Source organism: Trichoderma atroviride, chromosome 4 (genome assembly GCF_020647795.1).
Source record: "Trichoderma atroviride chromosome 4, complete sequence".
NCBI classification, from domain to species: Eukaryota; Fungi; Ascomycota; class Sordariomycetes; order Hypocreales; family Hypocreaceae; genus Trichoderma; species Trichoderma atroviride.
Genome location: NC_089403.1, coordinates 4,137,201 through 4,161,036, shown reverse-complemented (window position 1 = coordinate 4,161,036; position 23,836 = coordinate 4,137,201). Strand labels below are relative to the sequence as shown.

General features: G+C 50.9%; 7 protein-coding genes across 7 annotated transcripts; 5 read left to right on the top strand and 2 right to left on the bottom strand.

Moving 5' to 3' along the window:
* Nucleotides 1-518: 518 nt before the first annotated feature.
* On the bottom strand, nt 519-6,151 carry TrAtP1_008751 (uncharacterized protein). Its single transcript, XM_014086986.2, has 5 exons — nt 4,168-6,151; nt 3,970-4,065; nt 2,395-3,603; nt 1,382-2,328; nt 519-1,294 (listed from the first exon to the last, which is right to left on the bottom strand). The coding sequence occupies exons 1-5, from the start codon at nt 4,308-4,310 to the stop codon at nt 912-914; spliced, it is 2,778 nt and encodes a 925-aa protein (XP_013942461.1). The 5' UTR covers nt 4,311-6,151; the 3' UTR covers nt 519-911.
* Nucleotides 6,152-7,492: 1,341 nt separating this feature from the next.
* On the top strand, nt 7,493-8,093 carry TrAtP1_008750 (uncharacterized protein; the record flags this gene model as incomplete). The annotated part of the gene is made up of 2 exons (XM_066114032.1): nt 7,493-7,999; nt 8,067-8,093. 2 exons carry the CDS (start codon nt 7,493-7,495, stop codon nt 8,091-8,093), a joined length of 534 nt encoding a protein of 177 aa, XP_065970125.1.
* A 66-nt stretch (nt 8,094-8,159) lies between these two features.
* TrAtP1_008749 (uncharacterized protein) lies at nt 8,160-8,588 on the top strand (the record flags this gene model as incomplete). Its single annotated transcript, XM_066114031.1, has 1 exon — nt 8,160-8,588. The coding sequence occupies one exon, from the start codon at nt 8,160-8,162 to the stop codon at nt 8,586-8,588; it is 429 nt and encodes a 142-aa protein (XP_065970124.1).
* Nucleotides 8,589-8,843: 255 nt separating this feature from the next.
* Nucleotides 8,844-10,635, top strand: TrAtP1_008748 (uncharacterized protein). The gene has a single exon (XM_014086984.2). It carries the CDS (start codon nt 9,012-9,014, stop codon nt 10,461-10,463), a length of 1,452 nt encoding a protein of 483 aa, XP_013942459.1. The 5' UTR covers nt 8,844-9,011; the 3' UTR covers nt 10,464-10,635.
* Nucleotides 10,636-12,563: 1,928 nt separating this feature from the next.
* TrAtP1_008747 (uncharacterized protein) lies at nt 12,564-12,857 on the bottom strand (the record flags this gene model as incomplete). Its single annotated transcript, XM_014086983.2, has 2 exons — nt 12,564-12,727; nt 12,845-12,857. 2 exons carry the CDS (start codon nt 12,855-12,857, stop codon nt 12,564-12,566), a joined length of 177 nt encoding a protein of 58 aa, XP_013942458.2.
* A 423-nt stretch (nt 12,858-13,280) lies between these two features.
* TrAtP1_008746 (uncharacterized protein) lies at nt 13,281-17,320 on the top strand. Its single transcript, XM_014086982.2, has 9 exons — nt 13,281-14,109; nt 14,189-14,322; nt 14,385-14,944; nt 15,011-15,178; nt 15,231-15,616; nt 15,682-15,970; nt 16,040-16,219; nt 16,281-16,356; nt 16,432-17,320. The coding sequence occupies exons 1-9, from the start codon at nt 14,105-14,107 to the stop codon at nt 16,488-16,490; spliced, it is 1,857 nt and encodes a 618-aa protein (XP_013942457.1). The 5' UTR covers nt 13,281-14,104; the 3' UTR covers nt 16,491-17,320.
* A 3,941-nt stretch (nt 17,321-21,261) lies between these two features.
* TrAtP1_008745 (uncharacterized protein) lies at nt 21,262-23,317 on the top strand (the record flags this gene model as incomplete). The annotated part of the gene is made up of 4 exons (XM_014086980.2): nt 21,262-21,326; nt 21,452-21,595; nt 21,664-22,423; nt 22,493-23,317. 4 exons carry the CDS (start codon nt 21,262-21,264, stop codon nt 23,315-23,317), a joined length of 1,794 nt encoding a protein of 597 aa, XP_013942455.1.
* Between the last annotated feature and the right edge of the window lie 519 nt (nt 23,318-23,836).

Below are 23,836 nucleotides of genomic sequence, written 5' to 3'. Positions count from 1 at the left end.
TGTTAAATTACAAGTATTTATATTAAACTCATGATCAAGGCATGTCTATACTATGTAGCAGTCCTAACCGCCGTATTTTGCTGCTCGAGCGTCTTCATGTCAACGCTACTGTACGACTTCCAACCAGAAAACACAGTCTAGCACTAAACACATGGGAGCAATAGCGGTATTAGTGATGGCGCTACTTTATTTTCTGGGGAATGAGTAATCCAAAATCAGCAACATTAGCGAGTGCGAGCTGCCATATCGCGCCTCTGTCGTCTTTCACCTCGGGTTTTGTTTCCTCGGTTGTCGCTCATTGCTTTACAATCGACCCCAAAATTAGCCTCAGCAACAACCTGAATTCATTGATTAGATGACGACTTCAATGCCAAGTAGGTTTTGCCACTCATACATAATCTTCTCTCGCTCTTCAATAACCGAGTTACCATCAAGGAGAGCTAGTATAAGCCGTGTTCGCAATGCCGCTACATTGACCTGATACAAATGTTTCATGTCACAGTATGCCATCCAGATGTAATGTAAAAGAGGGGTATTTTTTGCCAATTCGTTCCTAGCAAGCTGTCTGTTCCAAACATACAAATCCCGTCACTCATACCCGATACCCAAACGCTTCCATTCAAGTTGCCACTCATAACCAACCAAATACTAATCCAAGCCATGTCATACCGTAGTTTGACCAAAGAATATAAACCGTATCCTATTCACAAAGTTTCCCGTTTCGTGTCCCGTTTATCCATTTACTGCAAGCCATTTCTTGCCGCAGGTATGCTATTTACCCCAGTAGGGTATCCTGTGTGCTCAAATAACGCCTGTTGTTTTTAGTTCAAGACTGCTTGTAGTCTTCCATGCCCTACACATCTTTAACCAAAAGTCGTCTGGCGAATCTGATGTGATTTTTGTTTTCAGCCTCAGTTCATAGTTGCATTGGACGCCATGGACACGCGATCTCTCGGCTTGTCCACCAAATCAGCATACCCGTCCAGGCTGGCACCCATCGTCTTAATCATATCAAAGATGTGAGTGCCCTTGAACGTCTCTGCCCAGAGCCGCACTACTGCACTTGCCAGCTGTCTCAGCTTCATGGGGCCTGTTGTTGCTTCCATCTGCGGGTTTGCGTTCATTCCGGCCAGAGATGGATCAACTGGAACAGCAAACTCAGTTTCGTCAAGCATCCTGCTCACTGTTTCCAAGAGATTCTTCTCGTCGAGAGTAACAGGAGCATCAGACGGTGTAAGTGACGCTAGGGTCAAGAGCCACTTGGCAAGAAGCAGAGCGCACTCAAAGTTACACACTATAAAATCAGTTAGTCGTCTTGCGCTTCCGAAATATCATCATCACTCTGTAATGGAGTATTATATAAAGAAAACGTATAACTCACATGAATGCTGGATGCTCCATTCGGTAGACTTCGTCCTCGCGACATAATTCACTCCAGCCTTGACTAGCATAGACAGTGCATGAACAGCTTGAAATACTGCTCCGTGAAGTCGAATGCTGCGCACAACCATTGGAGTTGAAATCATGGCCGATGCCATGAGCATCGAGTCCCTTGACTGCAGCTCTCTGCTTAGTGGCGTATCAGTATACAAACGAATATATGCAAGGCGCAACAGCGCTGTCGCGTTGTATGCCAATAGGCCACCAGGGGCAAAGTCTGTGCTAGCAAAGGGCCCTGAGCCTGTTGCAAGCAGGTAGTGATGCTGCTCAACGGTGTTGTGCCACACTCGCAACGCGCCCGTGACCTCATCCACATCCTCTACCTTCAAGGTACGCTGGGTCTCAAAAGGTAAACCAGCAGCTAGCGAAGTCTGCTTCAGAAAATAAATGTGCTGAATCAGTGCGTGGATGAGGACATAGAAACCCAGCGAAGATAAATGATTAGGGAGTCCCTGGTTAGTTCGGCCGAAAAGTCGAGCGATAGCCTCATGAACGGTGATCTCAACCAATGGCGTCGACTGTCGCAATTCTTGCCATTGCCAGGCAGTCTCTGCTCTCCACAACCTAGCAGGAAGAGGCAAGGAAAGCTTGAGCTCCGATGTAACCAGAAGAGGTGGCAAATCATATGCAATGCTGCAAAGGTTGAAGAAGGAATATGCAATAAGTTTGGTTCTCGTCGCTCCTTCACGTCTAATCCACGATTCCCAGTCCGTGACACTCGCTTGGCTTATGTTCTCGGTAAGGCCCTCCTCTCGAATCAAGATAGCCAAAGTACTCTGCAGGGACAGTGCTTCATTCAAGATTGTCTTGGCTCCCCAAAGGCCCAGCGAGAAGAGAAGCAAGACGGCCTGGATAGTTTCCAGCCGTGACTGGGGCGTATTTGGAGAACTATGATGAAAAGTATGTGTTAGTCACACTCACAGAAGGCAATGTGTGCATAAAAATGTCACTTACTAAGGTTCTCGGTGTGTATCTTGAGTTATTGGCCTCTCTGACTGAGCTGAAGCAAAAGAATGCCTGTAACTAGTGCTAGGAGAAGGACGTGTCGAGTGAGGACTGTAAGATGATGCGTTTGGCAAAAGCGCATGAATTTCCGAGCTGTGTCGCCTCCGTATCTGCTCCATGGAGACTGCCTTGGCAGCATACCAGAGGGCATAGCCCCTCTTGCTCTCGAACCTGTATTGGGCACCAACGGCCAAAATAGCAAGAAGCAGCTCTGGGGCCAGCTCGGTGGGGGACAGCGTAGGCAGATGCAAGAAGGGAATCTGTTCATGAAAACCGCCAATATATCCGTCCAAGAATCGTGTCAGAGTATGTCGAGAAGGAAATACAAAATCAGCCGGCAGAACAGACGAGAATTCTTCCAAGCGATTCTTGATGGCAGTATGGTCCACCACGGAGATACGAAGAGGGGATCGAGATGCCTCTTCGTGCAGTCGAGAGGGATCTTGTACATCAGGAGCAAGAGACCCAAAGCGAGAGGGTAGCTGTGAATTGGGCTTTGAATTGCCACGCTGAAACGCAGCAGGAGAGCGCGCGAAAAAATTCATCTGCTGATCAGGCTCAAAGTGTGGAGGGAGGAAATGCTGGGGCGTTGTGTAATCGTCAAGGAACAGATTGTAGTCATCATAGGACGGCTGTGGAGGTTGGGGAGCAAATCCAGCGGTAAGAATTGGTGCATCTACTCGTGCGCGCTCCGCATACCCTTCCATGTTATCTGGATAACTTTTGACTCTTGCGTGCGTAGGAGGCTGTTGGGGCATGTTGTTCAGCATAGGCTGCATAGTATTTACTTCACTAGCGAGTGCTGCATCGGAAAGGAGATCCAGGTTGCATGCCGCAGTTCTTGCTGCCGCTTGAGGATCCTGTTGGACGAGATGGCCTCCGGCATTTGGAGTCATGGGCTCATGGTGAAATGGGGGCGGAGGTGCCTGAGTCTGATGCTGCTGAGGCGGCGATGGCTGTGGAGGCAGCAGCGTGGCAGTAGCCGGTGGAGGTGGTGGAGGTGGCCGCAGCCGGTGAATGCCCATGACATCGAGCTCAACATGGCTATCTGAAAGAGATGGCTTGTGCATAGAGGCCCCAGAGAGCTTCCTTGGTCGGGTGGCATCCTTATGGCCTTCGTTGAGGTGAACGAGCTTCTCATGCCGGACGAGGAGATCTCTGATGTCCATGTAAGTATGTATAACTAGACGCAAGGGGGGATGAGCTATAGGAAGGGATCGTGTAAGTGCAGCGATGAGGCGAGAGGTAGAGAGAGTGGATCAAGGTGAAAGTAGAGACAGATGGTGTTGAAGTTTGGGCTAGAAGCTTAGGTAAAAGCTAGAAGACGATATGCCAGATGAGGGGAAAGGGGGGAGTATGTAATGCAGTGAGGAGGCGCGGGTACTGCTATGGGTACAAGCACCACATGCCATCGCCTCGCATCACATCATACCGAGCCGCACCAAAGGCAAGTATCCATCGTGTGAGGAGGGGGAAGAGATCAGGATGGCATCGGGGAGAGTGAATTGATAAGAAGCAGCTTACCGTCGTCCAAAGGTCTTCCCACATCGATCCCAGCCGCAGGCAAAGGGCTTCTCTTTGGTATGTGTCCTTTCATGTCTTTGGACATGTTCAACGCGTCTGTAATTTGAAGAAGAGAGACCATGTGAGCAACACGGCACAAAACAGCAGAGTCGGACAAGCACAAGATGGGGGAAGCGGTGCGGAGCGGGCTAGACTGACCTGAATCGCTTGCTACAGTACTTGCAAGGCAATGTCTTGGGCTTCTGATTGCGGTTTTCACCCATATCGGCGAGGCCAAGGGCGCTGGCTTGGCCTGGCGGTGGAAGACCGGCCGGCCCCTCGAGGGTCTGGAGGGCAAGCATTACGAGAACCAGAGAATAGCGACAGGTCGTACGAGTATAAGATAGTGTCAAGGAATGGAGTAGCAGCGAAAGTAACAAGACAGGATAGGACTATCAGGCTATACAGATTTGGGGGTGGATTGGATGGTGTGGGGGATGGGCTCGATCAAAGGACGGCAATTGAATAAACAATCAGAGCCCCAACAAGACCCGGCTCTCGAGGCCAGGAGAGAAGGAAGAGAGAGAGACGAGACACAAGGCCCAGAGGAAGCAGCAGTGTGGGGTTGGACAGGCTAACACTCGGTCTGCAAATGCAGAGAGTCGCTTAGACGTAAGTGACCGACTATGTAACCGGCTGAGGAGAAAGCTGACGAGGACAGCCCAATCAAGCCTCGTTGTTGAGGCTCTGTCTCATCAGACAAGCGCCAGGCCCCAGCGAGCTCAGTAGATTCGGCTGGCAGCGGATGTCTCAGTTGCGGGCTGTTTGTCCGCGCTGCAGGCGAAGGCAGACGGCGAGACGAGATGTGACGGAGCACAGACGATAAGCAATCCGGCGAGGCAAAGCGATGGAAGTCCGTCAGGATAAACCAGGGCCCCAGCACGCAGATGGCGGCTATAACGTGGAGACGGCACAGGGTCAGAGCTCTCCCGATTTGGAGACGACTCGAAGTACTGCGTAGTATCGGGGGAAAGGACCAGTTGAGGGCGTTGCGCTTGGAACCGGTCAGTCGCGTGCCGCCATCCGTTGGGGTTGGAGTTGAAGGGGAAAACAAAAAGAAAAGTCCAGGCCGGACGTCGCTGGGATATCGCCTGAGATCGACGGCTTATACCTGGTCAGGACGTGCTCTAGCCAGCGGGAAACGAGCGGTAGCACGGTCAATGCCAGCACTGCTGCCAATCAATTCTCATGCTCAAGACGGCTCGACTGGCGGATGGGATGGCAGAGAGAAGCTCATCTGGCCCGGCTGAGCTTTCAGTGTCTCGGGATACGGGATGCTACAAGGTACAGGGTTGTGTCAAGCGGGGAAAAGCTGAGGGGGAGTGTGGGCTGGGCTGGAGAAGCAGCCAAAAAGACAAAGCCAAAAAGGCCCCCAGGCGAGCTAAAAGGCGGAGAGAGGCGGGGGAGAAGCAGCAGAGGCAAACAGGCTGCGTCGTGCAGGTACCGGTACTTGTGCTGCCCGCGCTGGGCAAACTCCAGCAGAAGCCACAGTACCGCCATGACACATGGATATGCTCAACTCCTGGCCTTGGCCCGAGTTGACCGTTTTCGTGGTGCGCGTGCTAAGCCGGCCTCGGCAAGCCTGAGATCTCGAGCCTCGAGAGGCGTCCAGCCCGGCCCACTGTGGACGCTCAAATGGCACGAGCATATAGCAGAGGCTGCAGCGCGTCCACGGCTGCTTGTAATCTCGTCGCGCGCGAGAGCCGTCCGGAGGAGTCGACGTCGTACAAGTACATCTGCGCTGCAGTGGCATGCCGCCATCCATGCTTGGTCTTGGAGACGGCCCAGGCTATTGATTTGGGGCCTGTTTTTCCTTCATCCTTTCGTTTCCTTTTCGTCTTCCCTCTTCTAGCCTTCCCGCCTAGTCACTCGTCTCTCCCCCATTCCCCGTGTCCTTCGTCTCTGCAGCGGCTCCCTAATGCGATGCCATTCAGTGGTGGCCCGCGTAGTGTTCGCTGTGGGGGTAGTGCCCGGACTTGGAGCTGGTGGATACGGGGCATGTAGGCTGGCACGATGTACCCCACGGGGAGACCAGCATCGCTCGGCATTGGATCGTGGGCTCTGCTGCTCATGCAATCCCGGATCATGCACATGTGCTGGGCTGGGTGCTTGTTGCAGTGTAGCCTTGGTCGGCACTTTTCTGGCACGGGCTGCGGAACATGATCTGGCGTAGTCCAGCTGCCTCCTGTATCCGACAGCAGCCGATTAGATAAGGTAAGCATCAATCCGCACATACTGTACATGTACATACCTACCTAGACTGTAAATGCAACCAAACGCCTTTTTACCCGTCTCTACTCCCTGTGGAGCACCCTAGAGATGCATGGGGTATTAATTGGCATTCTCGGGAAACCACAGCAAAAGATGGTGAATTCGCTGCTCTGTTCTCCAATTCATCAAGCCCAAGTGACAACGCTAAATTAGGGTTCATTATTTTATCCCATTTGGGTAATGCACTCGCATGACGTAAAACATATGCTAGTAATTGACCGTGGTGTTTCCTAGTGCGTACGGTAAAATACTACGATGCTTGGCAACAAAATAGTCGATACTCCATAGAAAAAAAAAGTACTGTAATATTGCTGTGAATACAATGCAACTTTTAATTCACTATGCAACTGAATCAAGAATGATACATTCATTAATCAGTTATAGTAAAACATCGCCCATCACAGCCACCTTATTTTAAAGAGGTTACTTGCAGAGATCTCTCATTTCCTTAATGCGAGCGCCTTGCCCACCTACATATCTTGTAGATAACTGGCTAGGAATATAACGTTCACGCGGGTCCGAGCAGTAAGTGGATTATTTCAAAAATGTCGAAATTTATCGCGAGAGTCAAGTTGTATAGGTTGATAAGTCAAAATGAAGTGAGCCTCATCACTACAATCTCAGATTAGCCAACTTGCATGCAAACGACTCTATCTAGCACTGACTGCCTTAAAAAGTCATTCCAGCTTTCCACATAATAAATATTTATTGACGCGACAGCGAGGTGCACCTTCTTCTTTCTCCTTTCATCTCACCACCGCTTGTTAATTTACCTCCCCGTCCGTCTTTCAGTTTCTTCATCATTCTACAAAGCCTTATCCATCCGTCTTTCAGTTTCTTCATCATTCTACAAAGCCTTATCCGTCATGGACATGAATATCCCACGATCAGAGATAGGCCTTCTGGCTGATGAAATCATGGAGCAAGTTGCAAAATGGGAAACTTATGGCGAGCAATCCGGGACATCGCTGCCATCTGTCAGTTTCGACACTCGTACTCCAGTCTTGACGGTCCATACTCCAGATGATGTCCTTGAAGCCAGGGAAAAGATCATAGAGTCGGCATTCAAGCTGCTCCAGTTAGCAGCAGGCCCCTCCAAGTTCGCCTCAATTGCAATATCTTATGTAAGGATAGAAACCTTCATCTTGGCTACCAAGACTGATGGGAAGTGCCCTGGATGCATGCTAATGAGCTATTACAGTCCCAAACTATTATGGCCCTTAAATGGCTGTTCCACTTCGATATTTTCGATCTTGTCCCCGAAGAGCCGATTGGATATGATGCACTGGCAGTGTCTGCGAATGTCCCAGTCTTTGAGCTCAAGCGGATGCTACGACTTGTCATGGCCAGCTACATATTTTCTGAGCAGGTGGATGAAACGGTGCAACACAATACAATCTCGAGGGCATTTGCTCATGACGAAAACATGAGACGGGGCATCCCCTTCTTCTGCGACGTCGTCATACCAGCTGCAGCAAGAATGGAGGACGCAACAATTCGCTGGCCTGGCTCGGAGGATTCAGATGAGACCGCTCGCAACATAGCTCTAAACGATGACTTGCCCTTTGATGAATATCTGACTGAGTGCAACCAAGCTGAGGGATACACTCGTCTGATGAAGCTTCTTGGCAGCGAGCCTTTTCGACAGAATGTCTACTCGGCTAATGTTGTTCAAGGATTCGATTGGGCAAGTCTACCTAGGGATTCACTGGTTGTGGATGTAAGAATATGTTTTTGAACTTTTCAGTGCGATTTAAATGACTTGCCGCTGATACCTACGCTTATAGGTCCGATCAGGTAGCTCATGCTGCTAGGAGCTAGCTGAACTATTTCCTCATCTTCAATTCGCTGTTCAGGGTCCCGAGGATAAACTTGACATCATGAAAGATTTTGTCAGAATGAGAAACCCAGGGCTCTTGACCCAAATCAACTTCTGCCCCCACAACTTCTACGGGGAGGAGCTCATCCACTCAGCTCGAGTGTATCTTCTTGCCGGCACTCTTGAGAATCTACCCGATGACGACGTCAGAGAGATATTGAGATGTGTCTCAAGCGTCATGGCGCCCACATCAACAATGGTAATCGTTGATTCGGTACTGCTGGAGCCAGATGATGAAGAATCAATGGCAGCGCAGAGGGAAAGTCGATGCCGCGATATGACCATAAGACAGTTGCATAACTCTGGCGCCAGAACATTGCTTGAATGGTCAGACCTTATTACCAGCGTTGACGATGGCAGTATGTACTTGGAGGATTCCAAAAGCGTGCCGGGCAGCATCTTAAGAACCATGGTTGTGGAACCTTTTTGAGTGTGTATGTCGCGCATCGCCCAAAGGGGAGAGACTGACTTGACGACTCAAATTATAACAGTCGATTTTATTTTTGGTAGAATTAGCTATTAAGTACTAGGCTGAATATCAGAAAAATTTGACATCTTTTGGGCGATGTGGGGTGAATTTGAGGGCGTGATGATGAATGCTGCAGCTGGAGTGTAGATGATGGCAGTAGTGCACAAGTTCCCGCTCCCAGCACGGTCTGTCAAACTTTATCTGCTTAAGCCTTCACAAGCACCCCAACTTTCTCCATACACTAAACAAACTACAGCTAAAATCTGCTTCATCAACCACCAAAAAACTTCTTTTGCTACCTATTCAGCCCAAATTTCTCTCTGAGAGTGCCATAAAACCCTATATAACAACTCACAATCAATTCAACTCCATTCGCATCTCGCAATGGGCCAACACTCCGATCCCGACTCCCCCCCTCCGAGGAGACCCTACAAGCGACCAGCTGAAGACGACCTGCAAGACGACCTCCCTCAGCCGTACAATGCCAACTCTCTCCAAGCACCCAAGCGACGCGCCATATCCCCCTCCGAGCAGCCCAGAAAGCAGAAGCGCCCTGGGGCGCGAGCCCGCTTCTCCGAGGCCGAGCGGGAGGCCATCCGCCAGCGCCAGCTCGAACGCGATCGTCAAGCCGCCGAAGCCGTCCAGGCCGCCGAGGCGAGCAAGATACGAGGCATCAACGATGTCGTCAGAGAGCACTACAACAGCGTGCCCCAGCGGGGACGCGACTGGCGCACCCGCGAGAGCAAGATCAAGGGCCTGCGCGTCTTCAACAACTGGGTCAAGAGCTGCATCATCCAGCGCTACTCGCCCGACGAGGACCACGATCCTGGCTCGCGGGAGGCGGGACGCTCCAGCGGCAAGGAGCTTCTCGTTCTTGACATCGGCTGTGGAAAGGGCGGTGACCTCAGCAAGTGGCAGCAGGCACCGCAGCCTATTCAGCTCTACGTCGGCTTGGATCCCGCCAACGTCAGTATCGAGCAGGCGAGAGATCGATATCGACAGATGGGCTCTCGCGGGGGCCGAGGTGGTCGTGGCGGGCGATTCAACCATAGGCCACCACCTCGTCTCTTTGACGCGCGCTTTCACGTCAAAGATTGCTACGCGGAGAGCATTGAAGACGTCGAGATTATCCGCCAGGTCGGCTTCGACCCGTCCACGATGAACCGCCGTGGTTTTGACGTTGTGAGCATGATGTTCTGCATGCACTATGCTTTCGAATCCGAAAACCATGCCCGCACCATGCTTCGCAACGTCGCTGGCGCACTCAAAAAGGGCGGCCGCTTCATCGGCTGCATTCCCAATTCCGACGTTCTCGGCGAGCGCGTCCGCATCTTCAACGCCGAATTAGCTGCTAAGCGGAAAGCCAAAGAGGATGAAAAGAAGGAAAATGGCCAAGAGTCCACCACCCCCACAACCACGCCACCTCCCGCAGAGCCAGAGGACGGCGAAGTCGAAGAGGGCGAGGCCGAACCGACAGCCGAATGGGGCAACTCAATCTACCGCGTGCGTTTCCCGGGCAAGACCCCCGAAGATGGCATCTTTCGGCCTGCGTTTGGGTGGAAATACAATTTCTTCCTGGACGAGGCCGTCGAGGAAGTCCCCGAGTATGTCGTCCCCTGGGAGGCCTTCCGTGCGCTAGCCGAAGACTTCAACTTGGAATTGCAGTTCCACAAGTCCTTTTCGGATATTTGGGAGACGGAAAAGGATGACCCTGAATTGGGACCCCTGAGCGAGAGGATGGGCGTTCGTGAGAGAGGCGGTGGCAGACTGCTAGTCTCGGATGAGGAGATGGAGGCGGCCAGCTTTTACATCGGATTTTGCTTTTACAAGGTGTAATTGCAAGGCGTTTGCGTCTTTTGGATTTGTATCATCTTTTAATGCAATAGAGCTAATGACTTTTATGTTTACTTTTTACCTTTTCTTCTTTCTTTGAACCAACGGCTTTTTTAACCTGCTTTTCAAGAATAACAAACTTTTTTTTAAACCAAATCAAACGTTCAATAATTATATATTCAACAAACCCACTAAATATGTAAACCGGGTATCATACGCTCCAATCTATCCTTTTCCCAGGAAACCCCCTTTAAGAGAAAACACCCCTCTCCACGATCAAATATCACCAACAAGCACGCTGCTACAAACGACAAGCAAAACACTAAAAGTAACGAGTGTGGAGGAAGTAGACGATTGGTCATGTGCTTGTGACAATCTTTGCAGCGACATCCTATAAGGCGTTTGTAGATCGTCTCCAAATCATAACTGCTGCGATCGCCGCACATGCCGTTGCGCCCAGAGTAAGATACAGGCTCGTCCGGTCAATCATGTCGTCATCGCTCTTTGGGAAAGCAATGCTGGGGTTTGCTGCTGCCTCTGCGAGAGCGACGAAAAGCTCACTGATGCTGTTCCATGTAACGCTGACGTGTAAAGGAGAGCTCATGTTGAGCGACGATGTATACTGGTCGGGCTGAAGCTCGCTTCGCTGCATGGTCTTGTCCCTATCTGCTTTGAGTGCGGTATATACAGATGGCAGCTCGTCCAGCTGCGGGTGCTTTTTCCGTATATCTACGATGTGAGAAAAAGAGTCGGGATCAGAAGAGTCGTATGCATAACAGAGAAGGTCACAGGCGTCCAGTTTCGCTTGGTTTTCCAAGATGGCTGGTTCCAGCTCGCCCAGTTCTTCGAAGATGAGGTATACTTGCTTTCCGCCAGGGAGCTCCACGCTATTGACCGCTCGTCGTGGCTTGATTGTAGGGTGGTACAGGCCGTCAAACGTCCGATTCAGAAAAGCATCCAGGAGAGACGATTTGCCCGCCCCCGACGCACCGAGAATGTAACAATGGAAGACGTTCCTTTCGACACGGCCGGGCCGCCTCCGCCTCTTGCGCGGCTTTGTAACCTTGAGTGCTGAGGTAATTGGGTCTTTTGGGTTAGGGGGCTCGAAACCGAGGTAGGCCAGGTACTCTAGAGTCGTCTTTGGCTCTAAAAAGGTGGTCATGCTCCATTGTGCCAGCCAACCTTGAAGTGTAATGTACCCGCCCTCATTTCTGACTGTTGAGGATGGAAAGGCAGAGTCTGACCAGGATGGTGGTAGTCCAGGGGTGGGAGCAAAAAGAGCCTCGAGTTCTTCGTCATTCAAGCCACCATCGTTGTCTTTGTCGAAGAGCAGAAATAGATCTACAAAGAACCGGTAGCCAGCTGGACTGAGCTCGGCCGAGCAAAACTCTGGGACTTCAAATTTTGGATGGAGAAAGTTTTCTTCCAAGCTTAGACTATCCGTGTGGTGGTATTTGCGCAATATGATCCAGATGGTTTCATGTCTGCCTTTCTCGGCGTACATCTTGTTCAGTTGCAAGAAGCTTCTCAGATCGATACCCTTTGATAGATCTGCGCCCCGAAGTGCTTTAGACAGGGAGAGTTTGATATTTTCGAGTTCATCGTCTGTAAGAGGCTTATCAAAACACCGAGATTGAAAGTCTCGCATCTCCTGGTTATCGAGGTAGCCGTCTTGGTTCTTGTCGCAAAGGTAAAATATCCGCTTCAAAGCATCGACACACGCCGGTTTTAGATGGCCTTCTTTGTAATCGAAGAGGGGGGGCAATCGGATGGGTCACGGCTTTCTGACATAGAAAGAAGACTTCGTTGACGTTGCGATGCTCCCTTGCGCTGGTCCTGATACATGAGTCGATCTCTCTAAACTCAGCCATGACTGGAAGCATCTCCTCCTCCACCACCTGCGACGTGCTGCTCTGGCCCACCAAATCTGACTTGTTTGCGCATAGCACAACCGGAACATTGACGCCCAGTGATCGAAAGTAGGGCATCCAAAACAGGGCTACACGTTCGTAGCTATAGTGGTCGGCATACACAAGGAGGATAACATTGCATTTCCGGATTTCCTTGCGCAGAGTCGTTCGGTCCTGGGGCCGGGCCGAAGTATCAACAATTGTCGTAGTGACGTTCTCTGGCGTTCCGATGCTTGGGGGGGATAGATATTTGGGGGAGGACGGGTTGGATCTTGTTGGTCATGAACTGGTCCTTAACAAGAGATGCAATCAGGCTGGATTTGCCTGTGCTCTCGTCGCCGCAAACGCAGATGCGCACTGAGAGAATTAAGTATCATGTCAGCTCAATTCAGCCAAAGGCTCGTAGTCATCAAGCATCGTCCCAATGAGGCTTCAGATGATGGTTTGCGACAGGTGAATCGACTCGGTGCTTACCTGCTGTCGGCATTGTGCAAGCTCTATAGTTGAAGCCTGGTATGCCAGAGTTGGGGTTACCTCAGGGCCATATCCCTCGCAGCAACGAGGTCCGGGTATCAATCAATTCAGGCGTCAACGTATAGTAGCCGTAGAAATCGAGTTGCTGCTGCCAGTGGAGCCACAGCGACGAGATGGGAATTCTGGTGCTTCCACGTCACAGCCCATGCGCGGTTGCAGGATGCTTTGCTGCAGCTAAATTGCCCGCGGGGCTGCGTGGGATGGATGGCATGGGCTGATTTGGCAGGCGGTGACGCATGATGCGCTGTGGGCCGAGCGCCTGACGCAGTTTTGGCGCTTGGTGTTAGTGCTGGCTGGTGGTGGTGTTCGCGTTACGCACGCCTGGAGAGCGCCTGTGCCTGTGCCTGTTTCTGCTACACCTAGTAGATGGGAGGACACGAAATAATGGGGGGGACCCCTAATGCTACAGTAATGGATTTAGAAGTGGTGTGGACAGCAGCTAGCACAGCATCCTGCTGTGTATTGACCCATGCTCTGCGTTTGCTTTGCTCCGTGTTCTGTCTGATGAGGCAATTTCCAGGGAGCTTTACTGGGTACAAGATACCATCATATGTAGATAGCAAAAGCTAGATCCAGCTGTCATCATTTCAACCCTAGCTGCGGCCAGCACAACATCATCTCGTCTAATATGGGACAGATAATAAGGAGCTTGGGCCTATGGATTCGCTGCTCGAAGAACATCTTAGGGTTTAGTGGTTCAGCGGTTGCCCGTTCCATGTGCGCACCAGCCATTGAGCGTCCAGGCATCGCCCAAATCCCCACCGAGAGCATCACTGGTCGCCTATAATTCGTTACCCCACACGCTATTCCTCCATCCTGGTCCTAGTCCAGCAGTCTATCAGCTCTCCGGATAAAGAGGCCGGGCTAGCAACGGCGTCGCAATTCCATCCGTTGTTGGGGGATGTTCGAATCCATTCCTCTTGGTGCTTCAGGTCGACCGCTTCGTTTCGAGCAGCAGATAATTCGAGCTTTCCTCGCGACCCCCGTCCGTGTCGTTTGCCTCGCCGTTCACCCCGCTCCTTTCGTCATTACGACGTGCGTACCTTGAATCGATTAAGCAGGCCTTTTTGCGCGACAACTGCGACTCCTTCATCACCGGCTGCCTCATCAGATACGAGACGCAATCCTCCTCGCCGGGGCTTCGTTCTGACGAATATTGCATTTTCTTTGTGACAGGCTATACTCTAGTACATTGCCGATATGTTGTGCGTATTGGCCCTTTGTCTTTGGCCTCCCGGTCTGCTGAGTCTGCAGCTGATAAATGCTCGCGACTAACAAGAGCAGTGTTTTACCTCCTCCTCCGCGGTATCCCGCTGGCGCCTATGGCGTCGGCCTCGGGGGCGTCGTGCCCCTGATCGAGACCAACAATACACTGTCGAACCCGAGCGGACCCGAGTTTCGGTTCCTGGTAGGAGAGGGTAGGCCAACCGCAATGCGGCAGCACAGATGTGACATCTCCAGCTGACAGGAGGGCGTACAGGAACATACGTGCTCAAGGAAGACTTGAACCTGGCCACGCCGCCACCCCATCCGTCCGAGGCGCCTGTCGTCAACCCGAATCCCCTGGCTACGACCCCTCAGCCTGCGACTGCCGGAACAAAAATGTCGATTCTTAGTCTGGAGTCCCGGCCACCTCCCTTCTTCTACAGAGGTCCCTCTGCTACGACGCTGTCGTTGACTGGTGGGACGTTGAGTATTCAAGAACATCCCAGCGAAAGCCGATACTCGACTGAAGGCGGCATGAGTAGCGACGATGGCCGCGCGGCGTCGAGCGAGGGCCCAGCTGCATCTACTACATTCGGCTCTGCTCCCGCATTTGGCGAAGGAAACTCACTGCTAGCACCTACGGTCTCGAAGGACGTAAACAAAAAGAAGAAGCCCAAGAATAATGTTACCAAGAGCAACTCTTCTTTCATCTCGCGTGTCATTGTTAATGATAGTTTGGCGCGAAAGCTGACGGAACGACCGCTTGATGGACTATTTGCCTTTGCCAATATTAACAGGGCATTTCAGTGGCTGGACATGTCATCGCCGACAAAGGTAAGTTCTTGCTGTGCGGGACATGCCACAAAACGTGTTACTGGGTCATATTAACGACCATTCTAGCAAGATTATTTGACCAAGATTCTGTTCACCAAGGCTCACTGCCTATGCCACGATGTCAACATGGTGACAAAGAGCGTTTCTCATATTGATGTGATTATGGGATTCTCTACTGGCGAAATCATCTGGTGGGAGCCCATTTCTCAGCGATATACACGTCTGAACAAAAACGTAAGGATGATTACCATCCAAATTTAGCCGAGGCGGCTGCTGACGTTGTTAGGGGATAATCAACAATACGCCCGTAGCTGAAATACGATGGATTCCTGGGTCCGAAAACCTTTTCCTTGCTGCTCACATGGATGGCCTTCTAGTGGTATACGATAAAGAAAAAGAAGACGGTCATCTCAATCCAGAAGAAGAAGGGCTGACTGCCAGTGGCAGCGGGAGCGAGGGAGAGCTTTCCAATGGATCCGCTATTAGCAATGGCATCAGGGGTATCAGGATTAACAAATCGGTGCACTCCAAGAACCAAAAGACTAACCCAGTAGCCGCGTGGAAGCTATCGAACCAACGGATAAATGCTTTCTCGTTCTCTCCTGATAATAGACATCTTGCAGTTGTGTCTGAGGACGGAACATTGAGAGTCATTGATTATCTCTCAGAAAAGTGAGTCTAGTCATGGCGCCACGGGATGGTGGTTTCTTGAGGCCGGCATACTGACTGGTAAATAGGCTCTTGCACCTATATCATTCGTACTACGGTGGACTATCATGTGTTTGCTGGACACCAGATGGCAAATACGTTCTAACTGGCGGTCAAGATGACTTGATATCTATTTGGTCAATCGCAGACAAAGCATTAGTCGCCCGATGCCAGGGCCACCGATCTTGGGTTTCTGCGCTGGCGTTCGACTTGTGGCGATGTGACGACCGAAACTACCGCTTTGGTAGCGTAGGAGAGGATGGACGACTATGTCTCTGGGATTTTAGCGTGGGCATGCTGCATCGCCCCAAGACTGTTGTGAGTGATTGGTATACTATTACTTGCATCTAATCACTGCTGCTGACATGTGCATTTCCCCCTTCTCAGGCACCTACTCTCCACCGAGGGTCGGTATCGTCGAAATTCACGGCTCCGCATAGAACAGACACCAACATGTCCATGAATTCGGACGGCAAAGGCTCCATCCCAGAGGATGAATGGGAAGAGAATGTGATTGAGCATGCCGTTCAGCCGCGGGCGGTAATTCCAATGCTGCCACCTGTACTGGTAAGTACCTAACAACCAATAGTGATGAAGTCGGTATCAAACTAACTCGATGGCGCCACAGACGCACGTGGTTGATAGCCATCCTGCGTGCTGGCTAGCCTTCACCGAGGATGCCGTTATCACAAGCTGCAAGCAAGGTAGGATCCCTTCACATGCGAATCTGATCGCCTTAGTATCTGTTCGATTTGAGCTAACGGAGGCAAACCCTGCAGGACACGTAAGAACCTGGAACCGACCAGGCGTCCCAACGGGCAACGAGGAAAAGGCTTGAAGGATAGACGGTAGATGGACCGGGAGTTTCGATGGCGCTTTTCCCACTTGGGCGGATTATTACTTTTATTTTGATTAAATCTTTTTTTGTTTCTGTTTTGCGTTGGGTATAATTTTGAGGGGAGCGAGGATCTCTTCTTGCTTGGAGTTTTCCAGCATGACTGCTATCAAGGCATCGGAGGGAATGCTCTAATTCTAATTGTGTAGTCTTTCTTGTTTAATACTTTAAGACGCGTATATTTTGGTTTGGAAACGGTTTCATCACTCAACCTCGTCTTGACCTTGTTGCAACAAGGTACTTGCATCCACAATCTTAGTCATTCAACGAACATACACTCTCATGAGCCTCACTCAGCTTGTGTCGCTATCGCTGCCATGCTGACCCGAAGGCACCGAAAAGCTAGCGGCAGACCCCCCTTGTCTTTCGGAATACCCAGTAGGGCGATGACCTGATAAGCGGCGGGTACTCTATCAACAATCCTCGCACGTGTCGGCAGAGTCGCCGAGCTTCGTATCGGCTCTGGCGATACGGAGGAGACGGGCAGAGTTGCCCATGTGCAAAATTTGGGAAAAAATAGAAAAGGTGCTCGTCAACCGAGGACACTAGAGAAGCAGGGGGGAGGGTGGGAAGATCTCTCTCTCTTTCTAGCATCGAAAGCATGTTTTTTCGGCTTTGCATCCCATGTTGAAGATTTGCCGTCACGGAGACCCGATTCTGGAAGGCTAGACGAATCGCAGCGTGGGGTTGTGTCTTGATATTGCAATGCAACGCTGTGTGGTAGCAGTAGGAGAATTTTAAATTTTTTTGTCTCTTTTTTCTTTTTTCATTTACCCTTTTCGATTGGCAAGCGGCAATTTATCGCATCTGATCTTGATCATATGTTGCCTACATATGTCATGATGCAGCGTCGAACCATGCCGTGGCGCCACCTTTCCAGGCAGCATTAATATCTCAAAACAGAAAAATGGGATTTATTGGCAACCCTCAAACAAAAAGAAGAAGAAAGGCTACTTCGGCGAAATGCCGACTCAAGTGGCCGGTGCAATTACGGGAAATCTACTCCGCAAGACAGATGGAGGTACTTTGTAGCCTCCGTCGACTGTGACTATTGGAAACACCTGAAGCCCCTAGCCAGCCGATCAGTTTAGAGCTTCTGGGTCTAGGGAGCATGCAAATCGACGAGTCGGAGCTTTAAGCGAGCTTGAGCTGTTGCCGGCGGCTACATGTGGGTTCCGGCATGAAGAGAGAGTACTAGAATCATAGCTTTTGAGGTATAGTAATCATTGCTTATCACTCTTAAGGAGCACGAGGTAAATAGCCCTAACAAAAGGGGCATTGGAAGTCGAGACTCAATACAGAAAATTTCCAAAAGAACTCCTTTGTGATTCGACACTCGCCGTGTTTCCAACCGGGATTTCACGGTAAAAGACCAGACTTGAAAAAAAAAAATGTTAACGTTGCAAAGCTGGAGGGGCCTTGTCATATCTCGTGCTCAAGGCGCAATCTAGGATTCGTAGATCCTCAAATCCACTATGGGGCTTGTTCTTTTTTTTTTTATCACGGACAGGGAGTTTCTTTAGTAATTTTACTGCCTTGTCTAGTGTTTACGATGGGAGGAGCTTGAAGGAAAAAAAAAAAAAGGGAAAATTTTCCCTTGAATAATGGGTCTGTCTTGTTGGTAAATCCGTCCATCAGCTGAGAGGCGGTGGGCGGAATTTGCCTCGTGTCAAGTGTGTTTTTAATTTTCTCTTATCTCTTTGACGCTAGTATTTGTTATGCTCTCGCTAGAGTTGCTATTTTTTGCAAAGCTCGCTTCTTGAGAAAGGTGGATGAGACTTGCACTACCCGCCGCAGGGGTCCATTTTGCTCGGCCCGCCTGTCGTGTTCCACTGATGCTATCAACAGATCAGACAGGGCGGGTATCAAGGCTGGATGGACCCTCTCTAGATAGCGAGGGAAGGGAACCGCTAATGGGCGTCCGCCCCTGGTCAACACATGGGGGGCTCGTTGAAGCTTGCCCTGTGATAAGATGGTCATTGTTGAGGCTGGAACTACTGTACTAGCTGCGGGCGTGTTGATACGGCACGAGCTGTTCTGATGGATTGATTGCTCTTTTGCACGATGCGTAGAATGGAGATGTCATTGGATCGGTAGGTGACGCTGTTTATTTCGGCAGTGGAAAAGCTGGACAACATGTGATGATGAGGTTGGCATGACCTACATGGCGGCTTACTTGGATTATCAGGATGGACGGCATCTCGAGATGATGAGATCTAAGCCTTACGAATACGCTGTAGGTCCAGCAGTGGAGGAGCGGTATATGATGCCATGATATAGGGCAAGCCACTGTGGACTACAGACTACACTACTGTTGGTAGCGTTGATAACTCTTGGTCAAGCGTACCGATGTATTGAAGGCGTATAGATAATCGTACTGCCCAATAGCAGCAGTTATTCCGGCTATATAAATAACCAGATCGACTGCTGACTGAGCTGGAGGCTGAGTTTATCAATACGCAGCCAACACACAAGGCAGATAGAGTCAAGTTTGCTCATATCATGCGTAATATATGATATCTTAACCAGAGGGTCAGCTGGCAGTGAGAGATATTATCCCGTAAGCCTGCAATTGGCCATCAGCTGAGGGAAAAAGGAAGAGCAGCACAGCCTCCTGATTCCAGATTGTAGGCAACTGAAACGGTGTTGCCAAGGTCTTGGAGATGGTTGGAATTCCGAGAGGTCGCACGTCGAGCAAATAGCCGTCTTGTCACATTGAAATGCCGGCTGAGTTGCCTAATTGAAAAAGCTTTTTTTTGTCCATCTGTGTGACGGTCCGATGCCGGGTCCATTTGGTAAATGAAGGCTACTAGTCGTCGAGATATTTGAGCTATTAATGACTCTTATGTAGCTAAAGGTAGCTGTGAAGATTATTAGGTCGTTGCTTTATCGCTGCGTTTCAGTCCATTTGCGTGTTAGCAATAGAGACCCGCGCAGCTGGTGATACTCGTTACGCAAGTATTTTTCCGTTTATAGATCCAGCTCAGCTTAAAGCCCTTTGTTCCATAAAACGCAATCCACCAGGCTCCATGTGTCATATTATTAGCCCCCATAGGGCCAGCACTGGCGGCGAAACTCAAAAAAAGGAGAATAAGAGCAAAAACACGCAAATTTTTCAAAAAATGCCGTGCCGTTTGCGTGCACAAAACGCCCCAGCGTCATCTTGACAGGCCTTTTCCCCTTGCGCCGCCACGACTCATGGGCGGGTGGCTCTAGCTGGTACCTGTTTCGGCTGGCGGCGACTTTCTCCGTTTTCGGGCTTCCATCCAGGCTTCGATTTTCTCTAGTTGGAAGCCCATGCCATGCCGCCTCGATTTCTTATTTTTTTTCCCATGCGCTGGCATGTGTCAAGCCGCCCACGCCAAAACCCACCGAACCCGCCCCGGCACTCGGCATCCCGGCGTTCGTCGAGACTGTGATCATCATGACTGCGTTGTGGCCTGTTTGGCCTGCTGCACGTACGAGGCACGAGGCATGTGCTGCGCGCCTGTCCTTCTGCTAATGCTACAGTACAGTACACGAAACCATGATTTTCCTTTGCAGCCGGGCATTGACCCGCGCGGAGATCGCTTTCATTCCCGCTGGGGGGGCTTCTTTTCCTTTGTCCCACCCACAAGAGGCAGGAAACTGCCGGCTTGGTATTTGATGCTCGATCGGGCATGCGTGTCGTGGAGCCAACACAGACTTTATACCCGTAGGAGTAATATTCTTGCACGGGCACCTTGATTGTTCCGCGTGCAGATACGGATGCGGCTGCGCCATGGCTGGCTGTTGACCCGGGTGGCCGCTTTTGCGCTGGAAACTCGACGCAGTCTGTCGTTGACGGGAGTTCCACACCTCCTCATCGATGATGCATTGCACGAACTGCACGTTTTTCTAGACGCCTTGTGATTATGCCTTTTCCCGAGGCTTGGCTCAAGGCTTGTTTTGCATGCAGGTCTCGTTTATTGTCCAAACTCTGTCGCCAGGTCAGGTCAGGTCAGGTCAGACCAGGTCTCATCTCATCTCATCTTCTTTCTCCGGATCCGGGCTCTTCTCCTCCTTTTGTCTCTCATACAACAACTCTTCTTCCCACAGACTCACCCAATTCCTCGTACAAATCACCAACCAGTCCTCTCCGATCCATCCTCAACACCAGCTTCACGCTTGTCTCAGCCCCCTGCATTGCGCCATCCGATCACAGTCCCAACACAAGCCCTCTCACTCGCATTCTCTGGGTCCACTAGCCGGGCGACTAGCTGCGAGGCCGTCAACCGCACCGGCTCTGGACGGAAGACCCTCTGTTATTCCCTGGCTGAGGCGTTTATCAAGCCCCACCGCTATCAAGTTTAGGCGCTCTCTCGGTGGCATAGGACCGAGACCGAAGCGACCTAGGAGGTTTTTGCACGAGAGAGTCGTGGGTCGCTCAGCTCTGGGCGTGTGTGTCACAGGAGGAAAAGGGAGAAAAAAGGAAGCAAAGAAGAAAAAATTCGTCCCGGTTGTAGCGTAGCGGCCGGCGCGTGGCATGTCAGCCCATTGAATCCTAGTGCCAACCATCGTCTTGCTTGTCTGCGCTTTCGGGGTTTCCACCTCTTATTGATTATTCTCTTTTGGATTTCCTTCTTTCTTACTCTTCCTCTTCCCTCATACCATCTCTATTGTTATTGTTCTTCTCCGAACCTTGGGTTGTCTTTTTGGCCGCTGTTGCGATTTTGCGGTCTTGCAGCCCTGAACCATGCCTTCGTTTAATCCCTTCAACGCTGTGACCGGACGTCATAGCTATAGCCTATTCGACGTTAGGTGAGTTTATCTTATCCTTATCGCTCCGGCGCAACCAGCACTCGGCATGACTGGAAATTGCCCGCCACTTTGCATGTCGATTCTCTCTCCGGCTTTCAGCCTACTGACTTTGCTTGGATCATTAGGTTAGACGATGACTTCATTGTCTTTCGCGGCAACGACCAAGAGTCCTCTGGACAGCTCCTCAAAGGCGTCGTGGTACTATGTCTTTCCTCACCACTTCGCATGGAGGACGTCCACCTCCGTCTGATTGGAACCCTCCGCCTGCAGTATGGTCACAAGGTCCACCATTCACCTTATTCGTGTGTATAAATTCTAACTTTGTCTGTTTGAACAGTTGGTCTGATCCCGGATCTAGCACACCCGGCGTCACAGGCCAAAGAGTCGACCGAAGTGTCAACATCCTCGACCACAGATGGCCGGCCTTTGTTGGCACGCACGGCAAGAGCATGACGCTCCCCGCTGGAAACTACGAATATCCTTTCGAATATACCCTGCCGGGAGACACTGCCGAGAGTGTCGAGGGCATCCCCGAAGCATCCATTACATACCGACTCAAGGCCACCGTCAGCCGCGGCAAGTTTGCCTATGACTTGCACGCTTACAAGCACCTCCGCATTATCCGAACACTCGAGCCCGGCGCGCTTGAATTCCTGCACGCAATGAGCGTCGAGAACATCTGGCCCAACAAGATTGAATACTCCATTGTGATCCCGCAAAAGGCCGTAGTCTTTGGCGGCACCATCAACATGGAGATGCGATTTACCCCACTACTAAAGGGCCTGGAATTGGGGGACATTACAGCCAAAATGGTCGAGATACGAGACTGCTTCATCCAGGGAGCTACTGGTCTCAACATGCGAGAACACCGAACAGAGCGAGACGTTGCGTCCTGGAAGTTTGCGATAGACCGCGAGGAGCATTGGCATGACATGATTGAGGATAGCGGACAGGAGGGCTGGATGCTTACCAAGCCCCTTGAACTGCCCAAGAAGCTACGACAGTGTATCCAGGATCTGAACCACCACGGAATCAGAGTAAGACACAAGATCAAGCTGACTGTCGCTCTCAAGAACCCGGACGGGCATATTTCTGAGGTAAGTGTTTCACGGCGATGGGGCCGTGGGTTCTCGGCAAGGTGAGACATTGGCTAATACACACAATAGCTCCGAGCGACTCTTCCAGTTTCCATCTTTATCTCACCCAATATTCCGTTTGACGAGCAAGGCAACCTGGTGAACCAAGCTCCCGGAGGCGCGACCCTTGAACAGGATCTTGGATCAATTGCGCCTCCCGGATATGGCGAACACGTGCTCGACCAGCTTTACGACGAAGTGGATGTAACCGGGTTTCAGACACCAGCTGTCCATTCTGGATTCAACAGCCCCTTTTATGGACACTCACGGACGGGCTCCTCGGAAAACCTGGCAGCATTTTCTCTCAGCGCAGCTATAACGCCAGCGGCGCTTTCGTCCAGGCTGGCGGATGTCTCGCTGGATCCGTCACAGCGAAATAGCTCTTACCAGTCCGTCCACAATGCGTCTGGCAGAGCCTCACCTACGCACGGTTCAAGCCATGCATCTCAGACTTCTCAAACTCCAGCTCACCTGAGCCGAACGAACAGCGAGGAGGAAGAATCTAGCAACAGAAGCTCAGGGGAGCGGGCTCAGGTAGACGTTGCAGAATTCGCGGAACTGAACCGAGTGCCAAGTTATTCGACAGCAGTCAAGACGCCTGCGCGATCTCGCACTCAAACCGGCGTCTTTGTCCCCGACTACCAAACGGCTCTGAGCGCTCCTCGGACACCGCCGAATCTTGAGCCCAGCAATGACCCTCTCTCGACCATCACCGAGCATACAATTGGCGAGGGGCACTTGCAACATGTTGCCAGAGCTTTATCGCCTCCCATGACTCGATCCCACTCAGACGACACATCATCGCATAGGAGATCTCTTCTCTTCCGCTCCAGAGACCAGATTGTCGGAGAGTAAACCTCTTTCACAACTTCACAATTTGTACTACAAAGCGAAACAACAATCTTTTATCCTCTGTTTTCAGAATTTGTTTAAGTCAAGCACTTGGTTTTGTTCTATTCTCTACTATTATCATTTTGAGCGGGTATTACACGGTCGGCCGGTTTGTTTATTCAGGCGTCAGCGATTACGGGTGGACATTTAGGGTACAGCACATAGACTTGGGGTTTTCAGCGATTAGAAGGTATCATTACAATTTGTGGTTATGTAGTTTTTCTTTGGCGAAATTTGTTGGGAACTATTTAGTATCACGAAAATACCCATAAATCTTCAATACATCAATGGTCAGGAGGCTGGTGGGTAAAGCCCCTGCCGACAGCATTTCTATCAATCTCATTTGCAACCGCCTTGATGCTGAGTGACAGTGTTTCGTACGGCTCACCCCACAAGCGTCCTTTTCACTTTTGACGAGGCGTCAGCCTCTCATTGTCCAGGGGCAAAACTCTACTTATGCAGGGGACTAGTACTGCTGGTTGG